This window comes from Podarcis erhardii, assembly GCF_964252035.2.
Source record: "Podarcis erhardii genome assembly, chromosome: 5".
Classification (NCBI taxonomy): Eukaryota; Metazoa; Chordata; class Lepidosauria; order Squamata; family Lacertidae; genus Podarcis; species Podarcis erhardii.
In genome coordinates, this window is record NC_138509.1 from 36,073,829 (window position 1) to 36,093,157 (window position 19,329).

The 19,329-nt window shown below is 41.5% G+C and overlaps 1 protein-coding gene across 2 annotated transcripts; it reads right to left on the reverse strand.

Annotated features, from left to right (window-relative positions):
- Window positions 1-887: 887 nt before the first annotated feature.
- Window positions 888-17,228, reverse strand: LOC309341933 (putative lysosomal acid lipase/cholesteryl ester hydrolase). 2 transcript variants are annotated; one of them, XM_081861930.1, is made up of 9 exons: window positions 16,984-17,228; window positions 15,925-16,042; window positions 12,464-12,662; window positions 11,850-11,911; window positions 10,304-10,443; window positions 7,840-7,986; window positions 7,351-7,422; window positions 5,467-5,538; window positions 888-1,222 (listed from the first exon to the last, which is right to left on the reverse strand). In XM_081861930.1, the coding sequence occupies exons 1-9, from the start codon at window positions 17,110-17,112 to the stop codon at window positions 989-991; spliced, it is 1,173 nt and encodes a 390-aa protein (XP_081718056.1). In that variant the 5' UTR covers window positions 17,113-17,228; the 3' UTR covers window positions 888-988. The 2 variants fall into 2 exon arrangements, with proteins under 2 accessions (XP_081718056.1, XP_081718055.1); XM_081861929.1 differs by having other exon boundaries at window positions 11,802-11,911; window positions 16,984-17,227.
- Window positions 17,229-19,329: the final 2,101 nt, after the last annotated feature.

Genomic DNA, 19,329 nt, shown 5'->3' on the forward strand with positions numbered 1-19,329 from the left:
TTACATTATTATGCAAGTTTAATGACTTAAAGGCTTTTCCCTTCGTCAGGACTACTGTGATGAGAATGCAACTTAAGTTGCATCTCAATACCCCCAATTAAAGATGTATGGATTTAAATACTTCTGAGGAGGCCAAACATTTAATTCCCCGAGGGATTACTAAACTGCTCATAGACATCCTAGCAATTGTTATTTTTATACAGAATGGTTTTCATGGATAACAAAGGAACATATAGCATTTCTGTTTTCCATCTTTTCTACAGGTCAGTTACATTTGGTGTGAGACACTGCTGTCCTAGGCATTGTGAGTTGAAGGGGAGAAAGAGAGGTGGGGGAGAGAAGGGGAAGGTAGGGAATGCTTTCCAGGGTGAATTTTCTTAAGAAATATGGGAGTGACATATCCCAACAGAGGCTCCTCTGTCATTAGTGCTTCTCTCCCCTTTCTCTATCCAAAGTGAATAATTAGAGATAAGAAAAACTAAGGAATACAACTGCTAACTAAGGGAGGATTCCAATCTAGAGAGAAACTTATCAAATTAAAGTTTACAACTCAGGGGCAGAAAGGAAGAGAAAGAAAGAGGTTAGAACAGAAACTGGTGAGGGAGCTAAGAAAAGGCAGCACTCTATCCCAGAGCAGATAGATCCCATGGCTGGGAAACAACTGGAATTGGACCAGTTCCTCATCGGAAAGGAGTTGGACATCACCACAAGTACTTTTTCTACCCTCAATAGTCATGCTGTGCTAGAACAAGAATCTGCTACACAGCATAGATGAAGCGAAAGCAACAAAGAATCTTAGCCGCTCCTAAAACAACGGAGGAACACCCATGGTTACTGACAGAATTAGAAAAGGCAAGGTTACTAAGCAAATCTTTCTTATAACTGAGACTGTGATGAACCTGTATGAGAAATGGAATCTTAAGAAATCTTGTAGTGCTTTTCATCAACACACATTGACAGTAATGGGTTCTGAAGGAATATTTCACATTCACTTATAAGTCTGCATTAAATCCATTATCTCTATGTACATGCGCTGTGGGGCATCATAGCCTATGATAAAATCCAGATGTTCCCATTCAGGAATATCCTTGTGGTAAACTAAGTTTGGGATCTGAGGCAGCAAGAGGGCCATGTCCTTTGAGTCTGCAACCCAGTCGTTTCCACCACTCCAGACAGCTGTTGGAAGAGTCATCTGTTGTATGTTGTGGAAAGGTGGTGTTGACTAAAAGAGAGAAGATAAAAAAAAGTTTAAAAACAGTCTGCAAAGACTTCCTGATCAAAACACACACACACTTGCAAAACACACACATATCTAAGTTGAGGGTTGAACCATTAATGTGCGTAACAACTGGGCATTCATCAGAAGTTGTGCAAGAAAGTCCACATAATCCATCCATGAAGAGCAAATTGTGCAGATTGCCTGGTCAATTTACATCTCAGGGTTGTTGTTCCAGCCTCATGCTGGGGCGGGGGGGAGTCCTGCATTGTAGGGGGTTTGACTCATTGACCCCTGTGATCCTTCCCAACTCTGTTATGTGATGATTCTATGATTTTTTGAGTACCTAAACTTTGTTCTTGTCCTTACTGTTACTAAGCAACTGAGCTTGTTTGTTTGTTTGTTTTTAATAGCAAGTGGCCGAGACCCTGGGCTGCAGGGCGCTCTGCCTGGCTGTAAATCCAGCACTGATTGTCTGGATTTACTGATTGTTCCGAAAGAATGAGATGATTTTCATGTAGCATTAAGCCCAACTATGACTGAGCATGAATGTGCACTCTGCCTAAGAGGAGAGCACAGACACTTTGACCCTTCTCTGGTCTCACTACTGCTGCTTTAACATTAAGGCCAAACCCAGGCTCATGCTTTGTCTCACTCCAAACAAACCACAAGATGGAACCAAAGTTTGTTCTCGTATTTACAACTCATGCAGTGTCTTGAGAAAGACAAGCCACATGCCTGGGTTGAGCAACTTGCTAAACCAAACTACGGATTAGTGTGCAGAATCGCAACAGCAGGAGAGTCAAGGGAAGTGTGAAGTGGCCAGGATCTCCTCTCAGGAAGCTCTTCCACACCAGCATTCATGGCAAGCTTTGATTTGGCTTAGAGTTACCTACAAACCAGCTCAGTGTCTTTGACTCATTATTCCCAACTATCATCACTGTGATTCTTCCTACTGCATGATTGCAGTTTCAAGACAGACTCTTCTGGCAAATTTCAAGTATGGCTGTTAGAACCAGACTTATATCTTAGTTAGCTAATCTATAGAGGGATAAATTTGAAAGAAAGAATGGAAGCAATCCTCATGGGTGTGATGTATTGCTTTATAGAAAAATGATCTTCATTATATGACAGGGGGGTGAAGATAGGCACCTGGCATATGGCAGATTTGTCAACAAATTTACATCCCCATATTACATTTGAGATATATTTTTTGGATATAGAAATTAGATATTCTCAAGAGAATCTGGAGACCATTCCCTATAGTAAATGTGCATCAAATTTAAGAGATATTTTGGCATATCCTAAAGTAAATCCAAAACCTCTTTAACCCCCTAGATATTATCAAGCTGGACCAAATAATTCCCATGTGGGAGATGTAATGGTGGTAAAAGGTATTCCTTGAGCAATCCTGATTTTAATCAAATTTACCACCTTAATGAAGCATATAAACACAATACTCAAGGGAGTGATTAATGAAGATAATGCCCTGACACACTGGTATGGCCACAAGAAAGATTAAGATCTGGACAGGGGAATGCAAAAGTTGCATAAGGACCAAAAAACTCAATGTGTCATGGCTTAAACATTGTATAGAGGAGCAGCATGATGCTAAATCTAAAGTATTGGTGCTTTGAGAACATACATGGTTCAGAGAAACAACTATAGACACAATTTAAAAGGAAGGAAATAAGAGGGATCTATATTCAGGTAGGTAGCCGTGTTGGTCAAACACAGTCGAAATATATTAAAAAATAAAAAAATTGTCCAGTAGCACCTTAGAGACCAACTATATTTGTTCTTGGTATAGGCTTTTGTGTGCATGCACACTTCTTCAGATACACAGTGTGCATGCACAAGAAAGCTTATACCAAGAATAAACTTAGTTTGTCTCTAAGGTGCTACTGGACAATATTTTATATATATATATATATATATATATATATGCTTTCGTAGATTTTCACGGGTACAGGAATGCAGGTTTTGGTGTCCTCGGGTGTCTTCCCGTGTAAAAGTTGGGGTGTCTAGGCGACGTTTCGACGAGGTCTCACTCGTCATCTTCAGGCTGGTGCTTTCGGCTTCTTGTTACTGGAACAGAGCAGGATCTCAGTGTTTGAGTTCCTATAAATACTGTAGAGGGGGTGTGGTGTATAGCCTCCAATGTTCTGGGCAGAGAGGAAGTTCCCAGGCTAGTGTGCCTTTTCTTCTTTTGTTCCTTAATTACTTGAGAGATATCTTGAGTGATTTCTTGAGTGATATCCTGAGTACCACTTAGGTGGGTCATTAGGTGTGGATTAGTTGTTAAAGTCTTTGTGTCTTGACCTCTTGAACTTTGTGAAGAGTTTTCCTGAGAAGATGGCTGTACTGTACTTAGTTGTGCTCTGGCTTGGCTTCGTGTATAGGGGCGAGCTGTGGTTTTGTGGCTTGTGTCAGCCAGATCTGTGTAGGGATTGCAGGGGGGTGCAGCATCCGGAGGTGCCACCATGGATTGGTTACTGGATGGTGTCTGTAATTCATCTGTGGAGAGGGTCTGGGTTTGGGTCTGGTGTGGTTGATTGGTGTTGGCGTTCTGTGTGCCTCTGGATCTGGTGTCAGTTTTTGTGGGGAGGGCTAATTTCCAGATGTCTGGCAAGCGGGATGTGTCGTCACGCTTGTTCATGTTGTGAGGGTGTTTCTCTATCTCGATGGTTTCCATGATTATTCTCTTGTGGTGATGTTCCGTGTTAAAGAGCAATTTGGAATCTGCAAAATTAATTTCGTGTCCTGTTTCTTTCATGTGTTGGAAAAGAGAGGAAGTTTTTTCTTCTTTTTTGACGGCATTCTTGTGTTCTGCGATACGTGCATTTATTCGTCTGTTTGTTTGTCCAATGTACGTGGCTGGGCAGACTTTGCAGGGTATTTCATAGATCCCTTGGTTTTCCAACTGGATTTTATCCAGTTGGACACCAAAACCTGCATATATATATATATATATATATATATATATATATATATATTGAGAGGAATCCTTAGATTAAGAACAGTAGCACCTGGTGGACTTAAGGAGAACATAAAATGGGTGACTATTATACAACAAGTTGAAGATATACTTTTATTGGAAATTATGCCACATTTCTTGCCATTCCAAGTTGTTATTATTATTGTCACTGCATTGACACAATGCATGGAATTTTTATGAAATGGAGCTAGATGTTAGAATTTTTCAGCTCTGGTCCATCTGGGGCTGATACGGCTCATCTTGGATCGATCACAGCAGAGTATACATCCAGTGTCCGCAACGAAAGGATGAGGCAGGTATGGCGCTACATTGCTAAAAGCTTTATTCCTAAGCTATGCAGAGAGCATACAAATATACATCTTGTCTCTGTGAGAAGCAGAGAGCAACTCCAACAAAGAACGACAGAACAAAGGAAACAGGAAACCAGTGTACGTCACATCCCATCTCCTTTTCCCGTGGGAACCCAACAGTATCTGGACTGTAGAATGAAAACATAGTCCCATGACTTGCAGCTGCTGCTCAGTGAAGAGGGAAACAGAAACCTGATTATCCATGCAATGGCTATTGTTCGTAAAGTAATAGCAGATCCTCTTACGTGAGTTCATTGAAACCACCCATGACCACTGCACTGTCAAATGTTATTTTGGAAAGTTTTTCAATTTGTTTGTGTTTTTGTTTGTTTATTTGCATATGTTCCTATTTTTGAGATATGGTTCTATGTTGTATGCCTTGCTTTAACAGATGGTTGCCGTTAATTTATTTATTTTGTACAAAGCTGTATCAACTGAACATATTGGCTTTTGACTTCACATAAACAAAGGTGCTATTTAGATCTGATTTGGTGATCATACTATGACAAAAGTCAGGTGTCCGTCCCTCCCACTGCCGAGTGGTGGCAAGAGCCCATGGGGTCCCAGGCACCCATACAGGGTTTGTGTCCCTTTGGAGAATAGAAGACATGGCAGACACTTTTGTGGCTTTAAGAAATATTATTTGGATTTACGTAAACAAATAAGTTAATATATTTATGGGCACAACAACCGTTTAAGTTTGTGTATGTAGAACCTGGTAATAAACTTCATTTAAGTCTGTTACCCTTGACTTTTTAATTTTACCTTGGAACTTCATATTATCCACCATGTGTTTTATGAGCAGCAGCCTTTGCCACGAGTACCTGTGGCCAAGCCTTACCAGTATCTACCCTCATATAAACACCTACAGAGAGAAATACTCCATTGTGAAAAATTCTTACCTGGTTGTGGTGAGCCATGTTTGCTTCCTTGCTTCCCCAGTCAAAGCCTTTGAACTTCCCAGCCTTCACAATCTGAAAAAGAGGTGTGTCATACTTTGAAAAACCAAATGGGCAAAACAGGTGATATAGAAGTGTGCTATGTGAATAGACCATGGCACCGGCATAAACAGGGATGTTGACTGTGTCAAAAACCATGCTATGATTAAGGCTATGCAATAATGTCTAACTTCATTTTTAGTGAGAACAAAAGTTAATGTAAACATACAAAAAAAGGTACACAAAGCTATTTGAAAGCAGTAGACCTGTTTTTTAGTACTGCTCAACCTTCTACGTCTCCTCAGTTTATCTGATATCTTGAGAATGTTTGACACGTGTCCTACTAGAAATGAAGTGTTACTAAAGTGAATCAGGAAGAGGTTTGCATTGGAATCTGGAAGGAGCACCTTGCAAGGAGCTTTGACATCCTTGACATCCATTAGGATGCTTTGACATCCATTAGGTAATTGACAGATTGGAGGCCCCACCCTGTTGTTGAACTTTGCATGTGAAACTGATCCTGATAAGAATCGGGCCTGTGGAGCAAAAAAAGGTTCCCCAGAATTGATCCAAAATAGAGAGCAGGTTCAAGGGAAGCAGTGGCTGGGAAGAAACAACTCGACTGTGGGATATATGAAGGGTTTAAGACAGTCCAGCCAGGCTTAACTAGGTCATTCCCCCTCACTTTGGAAGGAAGGGCTACCAAAGCCATTATTCATTCTCTTTTCCACCCTGTGAATCCAATCAGAAAGGACATCTTAGCTAGATGCTCCAAGCTTCTACCATATGGCTTTAGCAAGCCAACTTTGAGTTTCTATACAAATAATTCAGATGACACTAAGTTAAAGTGCCTGTCTTTTCTTGCAACTATTATGGGAAAGCACATGACTCTGTAAATAAACCATTTATAACTTACCAAACATATGCTCTTTTTCTATGCTAAGGGAAAGAAGGGGAGTTTTGGAAGAAACTTAAAGGGAGATATTTAAAAGTTCTAACAGCCTATATTTCCGTGTTTTGTGATTTTAAATTTCTGCTGGAGCTCCCTCACCAAAGTGAATTTGCCCCAAACCTGGATCGAGGCATGTAGGGAATTCTCCTTTTATTCTTTTAAACCATTTACAAACAAACATTAATATCCAACAGAAATGACTCTCATGAACAAGTCAGGCTCCAATGCGCTTCTACAATGCCTCTTCTACTGCAGATAGGAAAAAAAACAAACCCATTTTATTTAGTGCTACAAGTCTGTGACTTGTACCTCTTTGTCAGATTGTTCTGTTCTACTGCATTCAAGACCATGTGCTCCCAAATCATAGTACTGCCTTGCCTGCCCAATGATATGAAGACACAGCCTTTGCTAGCCAGGAGCCATGCTGATGCTTTGGACTACAACTCCCATCAGCAAAAGGCAGCGTGGACTGGCTGATGGGAGTTGTAGTCCAATCAGGTGGGTAAAGCTTCCAGTACCACTGGGTTCTTCACTGAGACACAACTCAGTAAAATACCACAGAAATTTAGTATTTTGTCCATCTACATGCAGAGGGACTATTTTGACAATAAAAACAAACCCATTGGGGATATTATTGTATCTTTAGCTTTTGAAATACTCCTGTTTGGAAACATTTAAACACAATAAAACTCTCTCAGCTTTAAATCCTTTCTCATAAAAACAAAACATATTTCTGGAGTCTGTAAAAAGAGAGGCTGAGTTATTAAGAATTTTTCTTTCAATCATATTTATTAATTTCATTCTTAAAAGTCTTTGTCAAAGCCTGTTCTGATTGCCCATTCTTCAATCAATACGAAAACCTTTTTTTAAAAGAGAAAAGAGGATTTCGGTGCTACCTGAGTCCAGTGAAGCATGTTCTGGATAGATGTCCCAGCTGGGAAGTGTGATAAATAAACATCGATTCGACTCTGTAAGAAAGTGCAAAGTGATTAGCTGAATTTATCACAAATTGCAACAGCCACTTCCCTTCCATTTGGTTTGTTTGAACTAAAGCAGTGCACCAGAGCTCCACATCGGGATATCACACAGGAATCCAAGTTTACATAGTAACTCCACTTAACACTTTCCATGGGGCAAGCACAGCACACCGTCCAGGGGGGCACAATACTTGCCTTGTCTCAGGCAGTGGCAAACCATGCTATGTCACTGCTCCTTGTGCAGGAGACACCATGGCACCCACACAGGCTTTTACTTCAGTTATCTTCTGTGTTTTGTCTAAGTGTAATTAAGTTATGGATGGCACAAGTAGCAATCACTTCAGAGAAGCCTCCATACACCTACCTTTTTTTTAGAGCACACTCCTACTAAGTAATCCGAAATCTTACCATATTGAAGTTTAGCACATTAAACCCATTAAACAGGAATAAAACAGTGCCACAAAGATAATCCATTGGGAAACGGTTACACAAGGAAGTAGCACACCATTTCATTGTTCTGTCTTGAGCTAAAAACTGCTTAGTTCCAAACATTTTCTGCCAAAACAAAAACATTAGTACATAAACCATTTTGTTAGTCAATTCTCTTTTTTCCTATGGATACTTCTAACGAGTAGCAACAAAATATTACAAAAAAAACTGTTATGAGAATCTTCCGCTCAAACATTTAGGATAGAATACCCATTCAAATCCCACAAGCACTGTCAGACACAATGACCCTCTGGACCTTCCAAGTGTCCCTGTTTTCCAGAGGCTATCCCAGATTTACAGAAGCCATCCTGGTTTCTGATTTGATCCCAGAAAGTTCCCTATTTTCACCGGAGAAATGATGAAGGGTATGGAGTTTTGCAGCCCCCAAGACAAGGAGATAAGTCACTATACAACCTTCAGAAGAAATCTGAAGGCAGCCCTGTATAGGGAAGTTTTTAAATGTTTAATGTTTTGTTATGTTTTCATATATGTTGGAAGCCACCATGAGTGGCTGAGGCAACCCAGTCAGATGGGTGGGGTATAAATAAAATAAAATAAAATAAAATAAAATAAAATAAAATAAAATAAAATAAAATAAAATAAAATAAAATAAAATAAAATAAAATAAAATAAAATAAAATAAAATAAAATAAAATAAATAAAATAAAATAAAATAAAAAGATGTCCCTATTTTCTATAGGAGAAATGTTGGAGGTTATGATCCTCTGCAATATTTAAGACACAGACATTGTAATTAGAGCCATCTAAGAGATGTGATGCAGTTCAGGTGCATCTTGCCATGTACACAACGTGCAGCTGGAGTCCTTCTAAAGTGGTTCAGGAACAAGCTAGATGGTAATGGTTCCCACAACAGGAACACTAGTTCAGTAGGAGCCCAAATATGCAAAAGACATGAGTTATGCAAACATTTTGCCAAATGTCCAGTAGCTAAATAGATGTGCTTGAAATCATTTAATTCTCCAGTCATTTCAGGGAAAGTGCCTTACTGCTCTATTGTATGCCTAGTGACTTAATTTAGTGTCATGTCTCCTGACTTCATCCCCAGGCTGAGAAGATGAGAAGTAGCTATTCCTCAAATCTGAAAAGGACAGAAGTGTAGCATAGCAGCCAAGCGTGACTAGAACATGGCGGGAAAACTGACCATGCTCCAATGTTGTTTTATGGATTTATAGAGCTAAAAGCAGCAGGGCAGAAGACATAGACAACACAGGAGACCCAAGTAAACAGCCTCCAGCATGATCAGCGAGTGTCTCTGAGCCCTAAAAATGGGCGCATGTGCCTGTAAATATGATCAGCATGGCTCTCTTTCCCTACAGCTATTCATTGTTAATAAGGAATTAAGTCCGCAACTTTAAAGAAATACAGAAATAAAGGTGGAAGGGGGGCAGGGTTGAAGGGGAAAGGGCTTTGGCAATCCCACCTGCCACTGAACCCAAAAAGTTTTGACTCTACTTGGTTTTGACGTTAAGCAAGATCCCTGGAGCACAGGCTTACTGTACTGTAAATAAAGCAATACTGTTATAAATACATTCCCATGTAACTGTTCAGAATTATTGCTTTAACGGCAACTGAGTTACCCACAGGTGTGATCTGCCACCATACCGAAAAGATTCGCATGGCAATTTTATTAGGAACCGTAGAGAATTGTGCCAAATTCTTTAATATGGGCACCAGATGCAAACAGTATCCATGAGTATAGAGCACCAACACCTTTCTTTTTCTGTCCACAGCAGAAACTGGAACCCATGACACATACAGCAAGGGACAAAAGCCAGCCCCTCATTCTTTTTACCCCCCAAAAGTCCTGGCACAGAACAGCCAAAGCGACACTGTGCTATCAAGTTGCAGCATTGGCTAGCTTGAGCTCTTTAGTTGTCCAAGAGCATTATAAATGGCCTCAGGTCAAATGGAAAGGGCATCTCCAAATACTGTATTTTTCCATATATAAGATGACCTGTTTTGACCCAAAAATGAGGTTCGAAATGGAGATTTCAGCAACACGAGTGGAAACCACCTATCAGCTGCCCGATCGCCGCCAGAGGCTGCCAATCACACTCCTGATTGCTGTGACAAGGGCAGCTGTCTATTGGCTGTGACAGTGGAATCGGAAGGGCTAGTGACGGCAATTGGGCAGCTGCAACATGAGCGGTTGTGTGCTGCGTTCCGGTGGGTGAGCGATTTTCAGCATTCCCCCCAAATAATCCTCTCCCCAAACCACCTATTTTTTTAATTTTGAGGCCCCCAAAATAGGGGGCGTCTTATACGTGTGGGCGTCCTATAGACAGAAAAGGATGGTACTTAGCTACATCCAGCAATATTTGCATTCTGTTGTTTGAACAAATATTTTGTCCGAAATACATACTTTGAGCTTAGGTTCAGGAACCATTGCAAGTTTGGTCAAAGCCGTGTTGGTCAAATAATTTACAGTGACTACTGGGGCCAATGCAAAGAATATTTTGATCTTCTTGGCTAGGTGTGGCATGGTTGAAAATGCAATGAACGCTGGGGGGGGAGAGAGAAATGAATAGAATTAGCAATGTAGTCTTGAAAAAACCCAGTAACGAAATCTTAAACCCGGTTTTCACATAATGCAAAAGCAATCAAGTACACGGAATTGTATGCCCTGCTTTTAAAAAAAAATCAAAGTGACTTACAAGATTAGTGAAATAAAACAATGACAGCAATAATAGTAGCTAAAACTGAGGATAAGCAAATCTGAAGTTTAGTTCTCCATGTTTCTGGTATTAACTTTTTGTATCTGTACCGGTAATTTTATGTAGAAATTGTTTGGTTTGGTTATGTAGTTTTTAATGTGTTTTATTTATTTTTATGACTACTTTGCTATATTTGTAATTGTGTAAATCTTTTCATATTGTAAGCTGCCATGAGCATTGTTTTAACTGTGGAAAGGAGATGTACAAATAAAATGATGGTGATGATTTCCCACCTACTTTTTAAGTGCTTATGAAAATCATCTTAGAGCAATTTTTTTGAAGCTTGCATGATTTGTCTGCAATCTTCTTATCCAGTACTCACAGTTTTGCAAAGCACTTTTCCCAAATATAACGCTTTTTTGTATATATTTCCACTCATGCATTTTTACCCTAGTATATGATTTTTGTGCACATTTCTTGGATGCAGAACTTCTTTTCAAAATCTAGAGAAGGGTGTATTTGGAAGGATGGTTGTGTTTCAGCTCACATATCGTTTTGCAAAGTGTTAATGAAGTGGAATAGGCACATGAAATCACAGTGAAAAACTGACAGAATAGAAAGGCCAGAAGTTTAAAAGAGAAGCAGCAAACCAGAACTCTATAGGTATTAGGGTTGCCAGGGCTCTAGGGCTGACCTAGTCTCCAGGTTTGCCCGGTCCCCTCCAGGGGGATTTCAAGCTTAAGCTCAGCAAGAGCTGGCTGTAAATTGTAACATTGACTCTCTGGAGCGCACGCGTGGGGGGCGGATCTTCCCTCCTTCACTTCTACCCTCTCCTCATTAACCTCCATCTCCAGGGCTTTGTGGTGGGAAGGAGTGCAGAGGAAGAAAAGGAACTGGGCTGGGCTCAAGAGGAGGAGAGCCTTAAGAGTGTGCATATGTGCCTTAAGAGTGTGCACTTTTTATAAGCCCCTTAACCAATTTGAATCATCACCTATATGGGAAATATCACAAGGGAGGAAAATGCAGGAAACTGAAATGCAGGGATTGTTATTCAAGATGCTTCTCCATAGGTGTCCATAGGTTCCATGGAACATCACTGTACCATGAGCAAGATGTCTCTTGAATTTAAAATGCAACAGCAACTGCACATATAATTATGTAGTGAATAGAATTGCCCACATGTGTTTAAGAATCTTGCTAACCTACCCATTGTGCTGCCCTGGGAATGACCAACATAAAATATTTTTTCCTGACCAGTTTTGTTCAAGACAAAGTTTATTGAAGCTGGAAGGTCGTATTTAGCCATTTCATCAAAACTGCAAAGAAAAAGGAACATGTTTAACAGACATGTATATGCAGTGGGATCTACATTGTGAAAGCCTAAAATGCCCTGTTCTCTGTCCAGTGCAATACAAGAACAAAAAGATTTTTAAAATATCAGTTTCAGGAAGAACAGTATTTATGCTGTGGGCAGGAGAGGACTCTGCTTTCCCTCCAACCCATGTCTGTCTGAGAAGCTTCAAATTCCAGCAGAGATTCAGAAGGACCAATATTGAGTCTTTCCAGATCAAATCTAATTGCACCTGAAGTTAAGCTGATCTGCTATCATCTATTCTATGGAGTTCACCAAGGCCACATTTCACCAAGGCCATATTTTCCACAGGAACAAACAAATTGTTTGTTTGTTTAAAGGGACAACTACCAATTTTACTTACTTGGAAATGTATTTCTATACCTCCATATCATATATTGTAAGAGGAGGTGAAAAAACATGGCTCCAGTAGGAAGAGCTTGACTAATTAAAATTTCCCCCAAAGGGTGAACTAGGAACCAGAAACAAGAAATTAGGTTTAAAAAGCTCACTCTACCTGAATAGCCAGAATTCTTGATGCTTCTCAGTATAGTTGATGTGTTTGTTGCACCAGGTGTTACCTCTGGTGTCTCCGAGCCAAACATCATAACCAGCATCAGCCAATATAAAGCCCAGGCTGTTGTAGTCCATATTAAGCACCCAGTTACTGCTAGAACCAAACAAGCCATGCTGCAAGAACACTGCGGGCCTGGGACCTAAAAGTGAATAGTTATAAGCATGGCTACAATAAGTCATTTCAGTGTCTCCATCCAATAAGATGCAGAAGGGAAGGGCAAGGCACAGGCAGCTTGACCCAGAACAGCCTCACGTGGCCAAGCTCTCCTCACATTGCACCTCTGCCCTCCTTCCCAATAATCACCAGTGATGGTGGTGTTAAGAAGCCAGGAGAACAATGATGCCCCGCTTGTTCTGCCTCACTGACCACTAGTGTGTATCACCTACTATAAACCTGGGATGCAGAGCAGCCCAGCAATTTCACATGTCTGGAATTTCAGTCTGGAATGAGTATCTTCTAAATGCAATATGGAAAGCAAGGTAGAGGTATTTTTAAGAATCAACATAAATCATCAGTTCAGTATTTGTCACATTTGATTTAAAAGTACTGTATGAGGAATCAGAACACTAGCTTTAATATTGTGAAGGATTGCTTTCATCTATCTGGTATCGTATGAATAGCTCAACTATGTAGACCAATCGCAGGTAGCAGTGCTTGTTAAAGTACTGATTAGAGTGTTGATTAAGCTGAAATAATTTACTGCTTGATCTTTGAACCTGATAATGGAGATTAAAGTAGGCAGCCGTGTTGGACTGACACAATTGAAATATAAATAAAAAATTGTCCAGTAGCACCTTATAGACCAACTATGTTTGTTCTGGTATAAGCTTTCATGTGCATGTATCTGAAGAAGTGTGCATACACACGAAAGCTTATACCAGAACAAACTTACTTGGCCTATAAGGTGCTACTGGACATTTTTATTTTTGACTTATAATGGAGCTTGGCACTGGAAGCAGGAGGCTCAGTCCATCTGCCCTTCCTTCATTGCATCACCTTTGCTGCTCAGTTTTCAGATTATCCTTTAATCAAGCTTAACAAAGGCAACGCCTTTAAGCTCTCCTACCACATTTTCATTGGACTGAACTCCTCGCCCAAGTAAAAGCTGCAAACAACACACATAATTACATTGGGAAATTGAGCTGGCAGTGCCTACATTTACCCTGTTAGCTCTTGCCTTTAAAAACATTTCAATAAATCTGGCAGTGACTCACTCTAGATGGCTGAAGTACATATAGAATCATAGATTTCTAGAGTTGAAGGAACCCCAAGAATCAACTAGTCCAATCCCCTGCAACGCATGGATCCATGACAGATGCCCATCCGACCTCTGCTTAACAATCTCCAAGGAAGGATAGTCCACCACATCTCATGGGACTCTGTTCCCCTGTTCAACAGCTCTTATGGTCAGAAAGTTCTTCCTGATGTTTAGTCAAAATCTGATTTCTTATAATTTGAATCCCTTGACTTGCTCCATCATCCATGGGACAGCCCTTTAGATATATGAAGATCACTATCATATCTCCTCTCAGTTTCCTCGTTACTAAGCTAAGCCGACCCAATTCCCTCAACTGTTCCTCATAAGGGTTGTTTTCCAGACCCTTTATCATCTTTGCCATCCTCCTCTGCACACACAGAATAATAGAGGCTAACCCTCATCTAGTCCAACCCTCTGCAATGCAAGAATCTCAAGTAAGGTATCCACGATAGATGGCCATCCAATCCTTACTTTAAAACCTCCAAGGAAGGTCCACCACCTTCCAAAGGAGTCCATTCCACTGTCAAACAGCTCCTACCATCAGAAAGTTCTTCCTGGTTTTTAGATGGAATCACCTTTCTTGTAACTTGAAGCCATTGGTTCAGGTCCTACATTTGTCAATATCTTTCTTAAATTGTGGTGCCCAGAACTGGACACAGTATTTCAGGTGTACTCTGACCAAGGCATAATAGAGCTGCACTATTACTTCCTTTGACCTGGTCACTGTACTTCTGTTGATGCAGCTTAGAATAGCATTAGCTTTTTTTGCTATTTCATCACACTGTTGACTCATGTTCAGCATGTGGTATACTATGTCTCCTAAATCCTTTTCATACGTACCACTGGTAAGCCAAGTTTTCCCAATTTTATATTTGTGCAGGACATGACATTGGTCCCTACTGAAATTCATTTCGTTAGGCATCCACAATAGATGACCATCCAATCCTTACTTAAAGTTTTGGCCAGTTATCCAATCTGTTAATAGCAACTCAAATCCCAATTCTGTCTTTAGTGGCATTGGATACCCCTCCCAGTTCGGTATCTTCAAATTTGATGAACATCCCCTCAGTACCTTCATCCAAGTCATTTATAAAGATGTTGAATAACAAAGGACCCTGGACAGCACTGTACAGCACCCTACTTATCACTTTTTTCCAGGATAATAAGGAACCATTTGTCAGGAGTGCATGCAGAATCCAGACCCTGTGACTGGTAGGGCCTCACAGGACTGAGGCCTTCCTGAGTTTGACCTGGTGAGCCTTGACAGAAGACTCATAGCACCTGGTGGCAAGGGCCGGGAGCAGCATTTCCCTCTGTCTCTTTGCCACAGCAACACGCTACCCACCTAGCTGTGCTTTGGCTTCCTGACTCCTGGTATCTTGACCCTCAGACTCTTGGCTTCCTGACTCCTGGTTTCCTGATTCGTGGACTCTTGACTTCCTGACCCCTGGACTGCTGACCTGGACTGCTGATTCCTGTGTCCCGTCTTCTACCCCAGTCCCGACGTACCAAGCCGGGACTCCAACTGCCTGTAACCTGGACCGTGACACTGTTAGTCAGCACTCTTTGGGTTTGGTCAGTCAACCAGCTACAAAATCACCCAACAGTTACCTTATACAGTACAGTCATACCTTGGAAGTCGAGCGGAATTTGTTCTGGAAGTCTGTTCGACTTCCAAAACGTTCAGAAACCAAAGTGTGGCTTCTGATTGGCTGCAGGAAGCTCCTGCAGCCAATCAGAAGCTGTGGAAGCCCTGTCAGATATTTGGCTTCCAAAAATAGTTCATAAACGAAAACAGTCACTTCTGGGTTTACTGCGTTTGGAAGCCAAAACTTTCGAAAGTTAGACTGTTCAAAAACCAAGGTACAACTGTACTCATTTTACCAGCTTCTCTGCAAGAATATCAAGGGGGACTTTGTCAAAAACCTTACACAATGTCCATAGCATTCCTTTGTTCCACCAGACTTGTACCTCCATCAAAAACTCCATCAGAAAAAGAAATTAGATTCATCTGGTATAAGGTTTTCTTGCAATAAGTAAAAAGTTTCCAAAGCAAGAAATTATTGTTTTTCTAACAAAAAAATTAAAAGTCCTCACAGTATTTGCATGTATACATAATATATACCTCAAAAAATACACTCACCCGATTTCTGGTTATTTCGTTTCCCATGAGGAATTCTGTTAATACTCAGGATATACCCATCATCTGTCACCACTTCATATGTCTCACTGGGATATCCTCTGAAAGAAATAATTTCACCCTTGGTGGCAGGGGAGAAAAGAAAGGTTTGGTTGGTGTAAGGCTTGGGTCTTTCCCACACACATGAGATGACTGCGGCAGTTGATTAATTAAGATTTATTGGTTCAACAAAAAGCCCTGGTTGGAACTCCACTCCATTTCAGTCTTCCTCCAATGCCACTGTTGTCGGGACTGACCTTCGCCCCCTTTTCCCCCAACAGCAAAACCCCCACCTCCACTTCCTGTAATTTTCATGCTTCTCGGTTAATCTTATGAGTCTACAAAATCAGGGTGAGTGCATTCTCTCTATTTCTATTTCTCTGTCTGTGTCACTATCAGAGCCTTGCAGATGAATTCCTGCTCTCTGTGTCTCTTCGTCTCTGTGTCTACAAAGGTCAAATTCCTGTGGCTAACTGCTTCTCCCCCCCCCTTCCCTCTGTGCCTTCTCTTTTGCTGCTTGTCAGAAAGTCCAGTTCTCTGACAGTTGGGACTGTAAAACTCCTGGAAACAGAAGACTACATCTTTAATAGCAATGGTTCCCAAACTCCACTCAATCCTCTTGGATGACTTGAAAATTGCTGAAGATCTTTGTGGACCACTTAAGGATTTTTCTTCATGCTGTTGAGCAATAATAATGCATAGGGCAAGATGCTAAACTTGCTACTGCTGATACCTAAATGAAGTTCACAGAGCACTGGGGTTACATGAAGCAGATGTTGGGAGCTACTTTGGGAATGCTTAAAAAACAAAAAAAATGCTGCAAGCTGCCCTGAGCAATGATGCATTGAGAGAGCAGGGTGCATACTTCAAAATCATCATCATCATCATTTTCTTGCACCTGCTATCCCAGCATTCCATGAAAAACAAACTTTAGGTATGTGGAATATAGCACAATTAAGCAGCACTAATAACCATAAATGCCTTGAGTTAAGCAAATAAAAGAATAAAAGATGGATGGCTTACAACATCCATAGTAGCTTCTGGGTGTACAGTTCTTCTTTTCATAAACATTCCTGAAGTAACAAGGGCTTGGACCAAGCCTGCCCCCATTATGAAGAGCCACATCCTTGAAGTGCATGGAAGCAAATCCATCTTTCAGGGTGAAGTACAAGACTAGGCTCCACAAAGATGGATTAAAGAATATGCGCTTTAACCTATATCATATACTGGAGAATGAATTGGCAGATAGTGTGGCTTAAATAGGTTGCCACTCTTCACCGAGTACAACACGTTCCTGGAAGGAACAGAAACATTGTCTCTAATTGATATCATTGGTTTGATCTCGCCCAACTCCCAATATCATCTTACGCAAACTTCTCAGAAGGTATTTCCACTGACTTCTGTGTGACACCTTTCAAGGCAAGTGGGCATGGGACTGCAGTCTCAGTTCAACAAAAGATTAGTCAACATATAACAGATCATTTAGTGCAGCAGTTAAGAGTACAATGATCAATTTGCAGGTAAACTAAACTGCTACTGGTGCCAGAGCACAAGGAATCACCGTTTACCTTCTCATCTCAGTGGTACCTATTTATCTACTTGTGTTGGTATGCTTTCAAACTGCTAGGTTGGCAGGGGCTGGGACAGAGCAATGGAAGCTCACCCCATTGCACGGATTCAAACTGCTGACCTTCCAATCACCAAGCCCAAGAGGCTCAGTGGTTTAGATCACAGTGCCACCTGCGTCCCAGGCATATGGAGTTGATGTTGGATAGATGAAAAAGAACACTTTGCAAATGTGGTTGACATGCACAACAGACCTTCTGAGAAAGCAACCACACAGAGAGGCAGCCACCTCCCAATCACTCCATGGGGTGAATCTGCTTCTAGAATTTTCCAGAGAGTTATGGAGGTCACTGGTTCTCCACAGGACTGTAATCAGTACAGCAACTACTGGTAGCCTCATGCATATTGTATAATGTATAACTCAAAACTACCCAAGAGAGGTGTTTTGAAACAGTTACTTACCCTTAATAAATCAGGATATGCATAAGCCAAACTTGCCCTTGGCCTTTCCTGTTTAGCATGTGAAGGACGCCAGGATCCAGCTCTTAATGATGCCTTTCAACTACATGCACACCCAGAAACTACATGCAATGGCTTCATTTAATGCAAGAATTAGAAGCCATGCTCCTCTATTGCCCCATATCTTCTGACTTTTATAAAGTCACCATTTTGTGAGTACCAGCAGGATATGTAGTCCACATGAAGAAGAAGAAGAAGAGGAGGAGGAGGAATTGGAGTTTGGATTTGATACCCCACTTTATCACTACCCAAATAATAATAATAATAATAATTTATTATTTGTACCCCGCCCACTCTGGGCGGCTTCCACAGAAACCAAAAATACAGTAAAATCACACATTAAAAACTTCCCTGAACAGGGCTGCCTTAAGATGTCTTCTGAATGTCAGGTAGTTGTTTATTGCTTTGACATCTAATGGGAGGGTATTCCACAGGGTGGGCGCCACTACCGAGAAGGCCCTCTGCCTGGTTCCCTGTAGCTTTGCTTCTCGCAATGAGGGAACTGCCAGAAGGCCCTCGGCGCTGGATCTCAGCATCCGGGCAGACTGAAGGGGGTGGAGATGCTCCTTCAGGTATACTGGGCCGAGGCCGTTTAGGGCTTTAAAGGTCAACACCATCACTTTGAATTGTGCTTGGAAACGTACTGGGAGCCAATGTAGGTCTTTCAGAACCAGTGTTATGTGATCTCGGCGGCTGCCCCCAGTCACCAGTCTAGCTGCCGCATTCTGGATTAGTTGTAGAAGAAGAAGAAGAGTTTGGATTTGATATCCCGCTTTATCACTACCCTAAGGAGTCTCAAAGCGGCTAACATTCTCCTTTCCCTTCCTCCCCACAACAAGCACTCTGTGAGGTGAGTGGGGCTGAGAGACTTTAAAGAAGTGTGACTGGCCCAAGGTCACCCAGCAGCTGCATGTGGAGGAGCAGGGAAGCGAACCCGGTTTCCCAGATTACAAGACTACCGCTCTTAACCACTACACAACACTAGCTCTTGTTGTAGTTTCTGAGTTACCTTCAAAGGTAGCCCCACGTAGAGCACATTGCAGTAGTCCAAGCGGGAGATAACTAGAGCATGCACCACTCTGGCGAGACAGTCCGCGGGCAGGTAGGGTCTCAGCCTGCGTACCAGGTGGAGTTGGTAGACAGCTGCCCTGGATACAGAATTGACCTGCACCTCCATGGACAGCTGTGAGTCCCAAATGACTCCCAGGTTGTGCACCTGGTCCTTCTGGGGCACAGTTACCCCATTCAGGACCAGGGAGTCCTCCACACCAGCCCGCCCCCTGT

Coding starts and splice junctions, on each gene's coding strand:
- LOC309341933 (XM_081861929.1), bottom strand. CDS start 17,112: ATGGATTTGCTTCCATGCACTTCAAGGATGTGGCTCTTCATAATGGGG. Junction 12,663..15,924: donor ACGAAATAACCAGAAATCGG/GTGAGTGTATTT, acceptor ATTCACTTTTAG/GTCCCAGGCCCGCAGTGTTC. Junction 7,987..10,303: donor TTCCTGAACCTAAGCTCAAA/GTATGTATTTCG, acceptor TTGTTTTGGCAG/AAAATGTTTGGAACTAAGCA.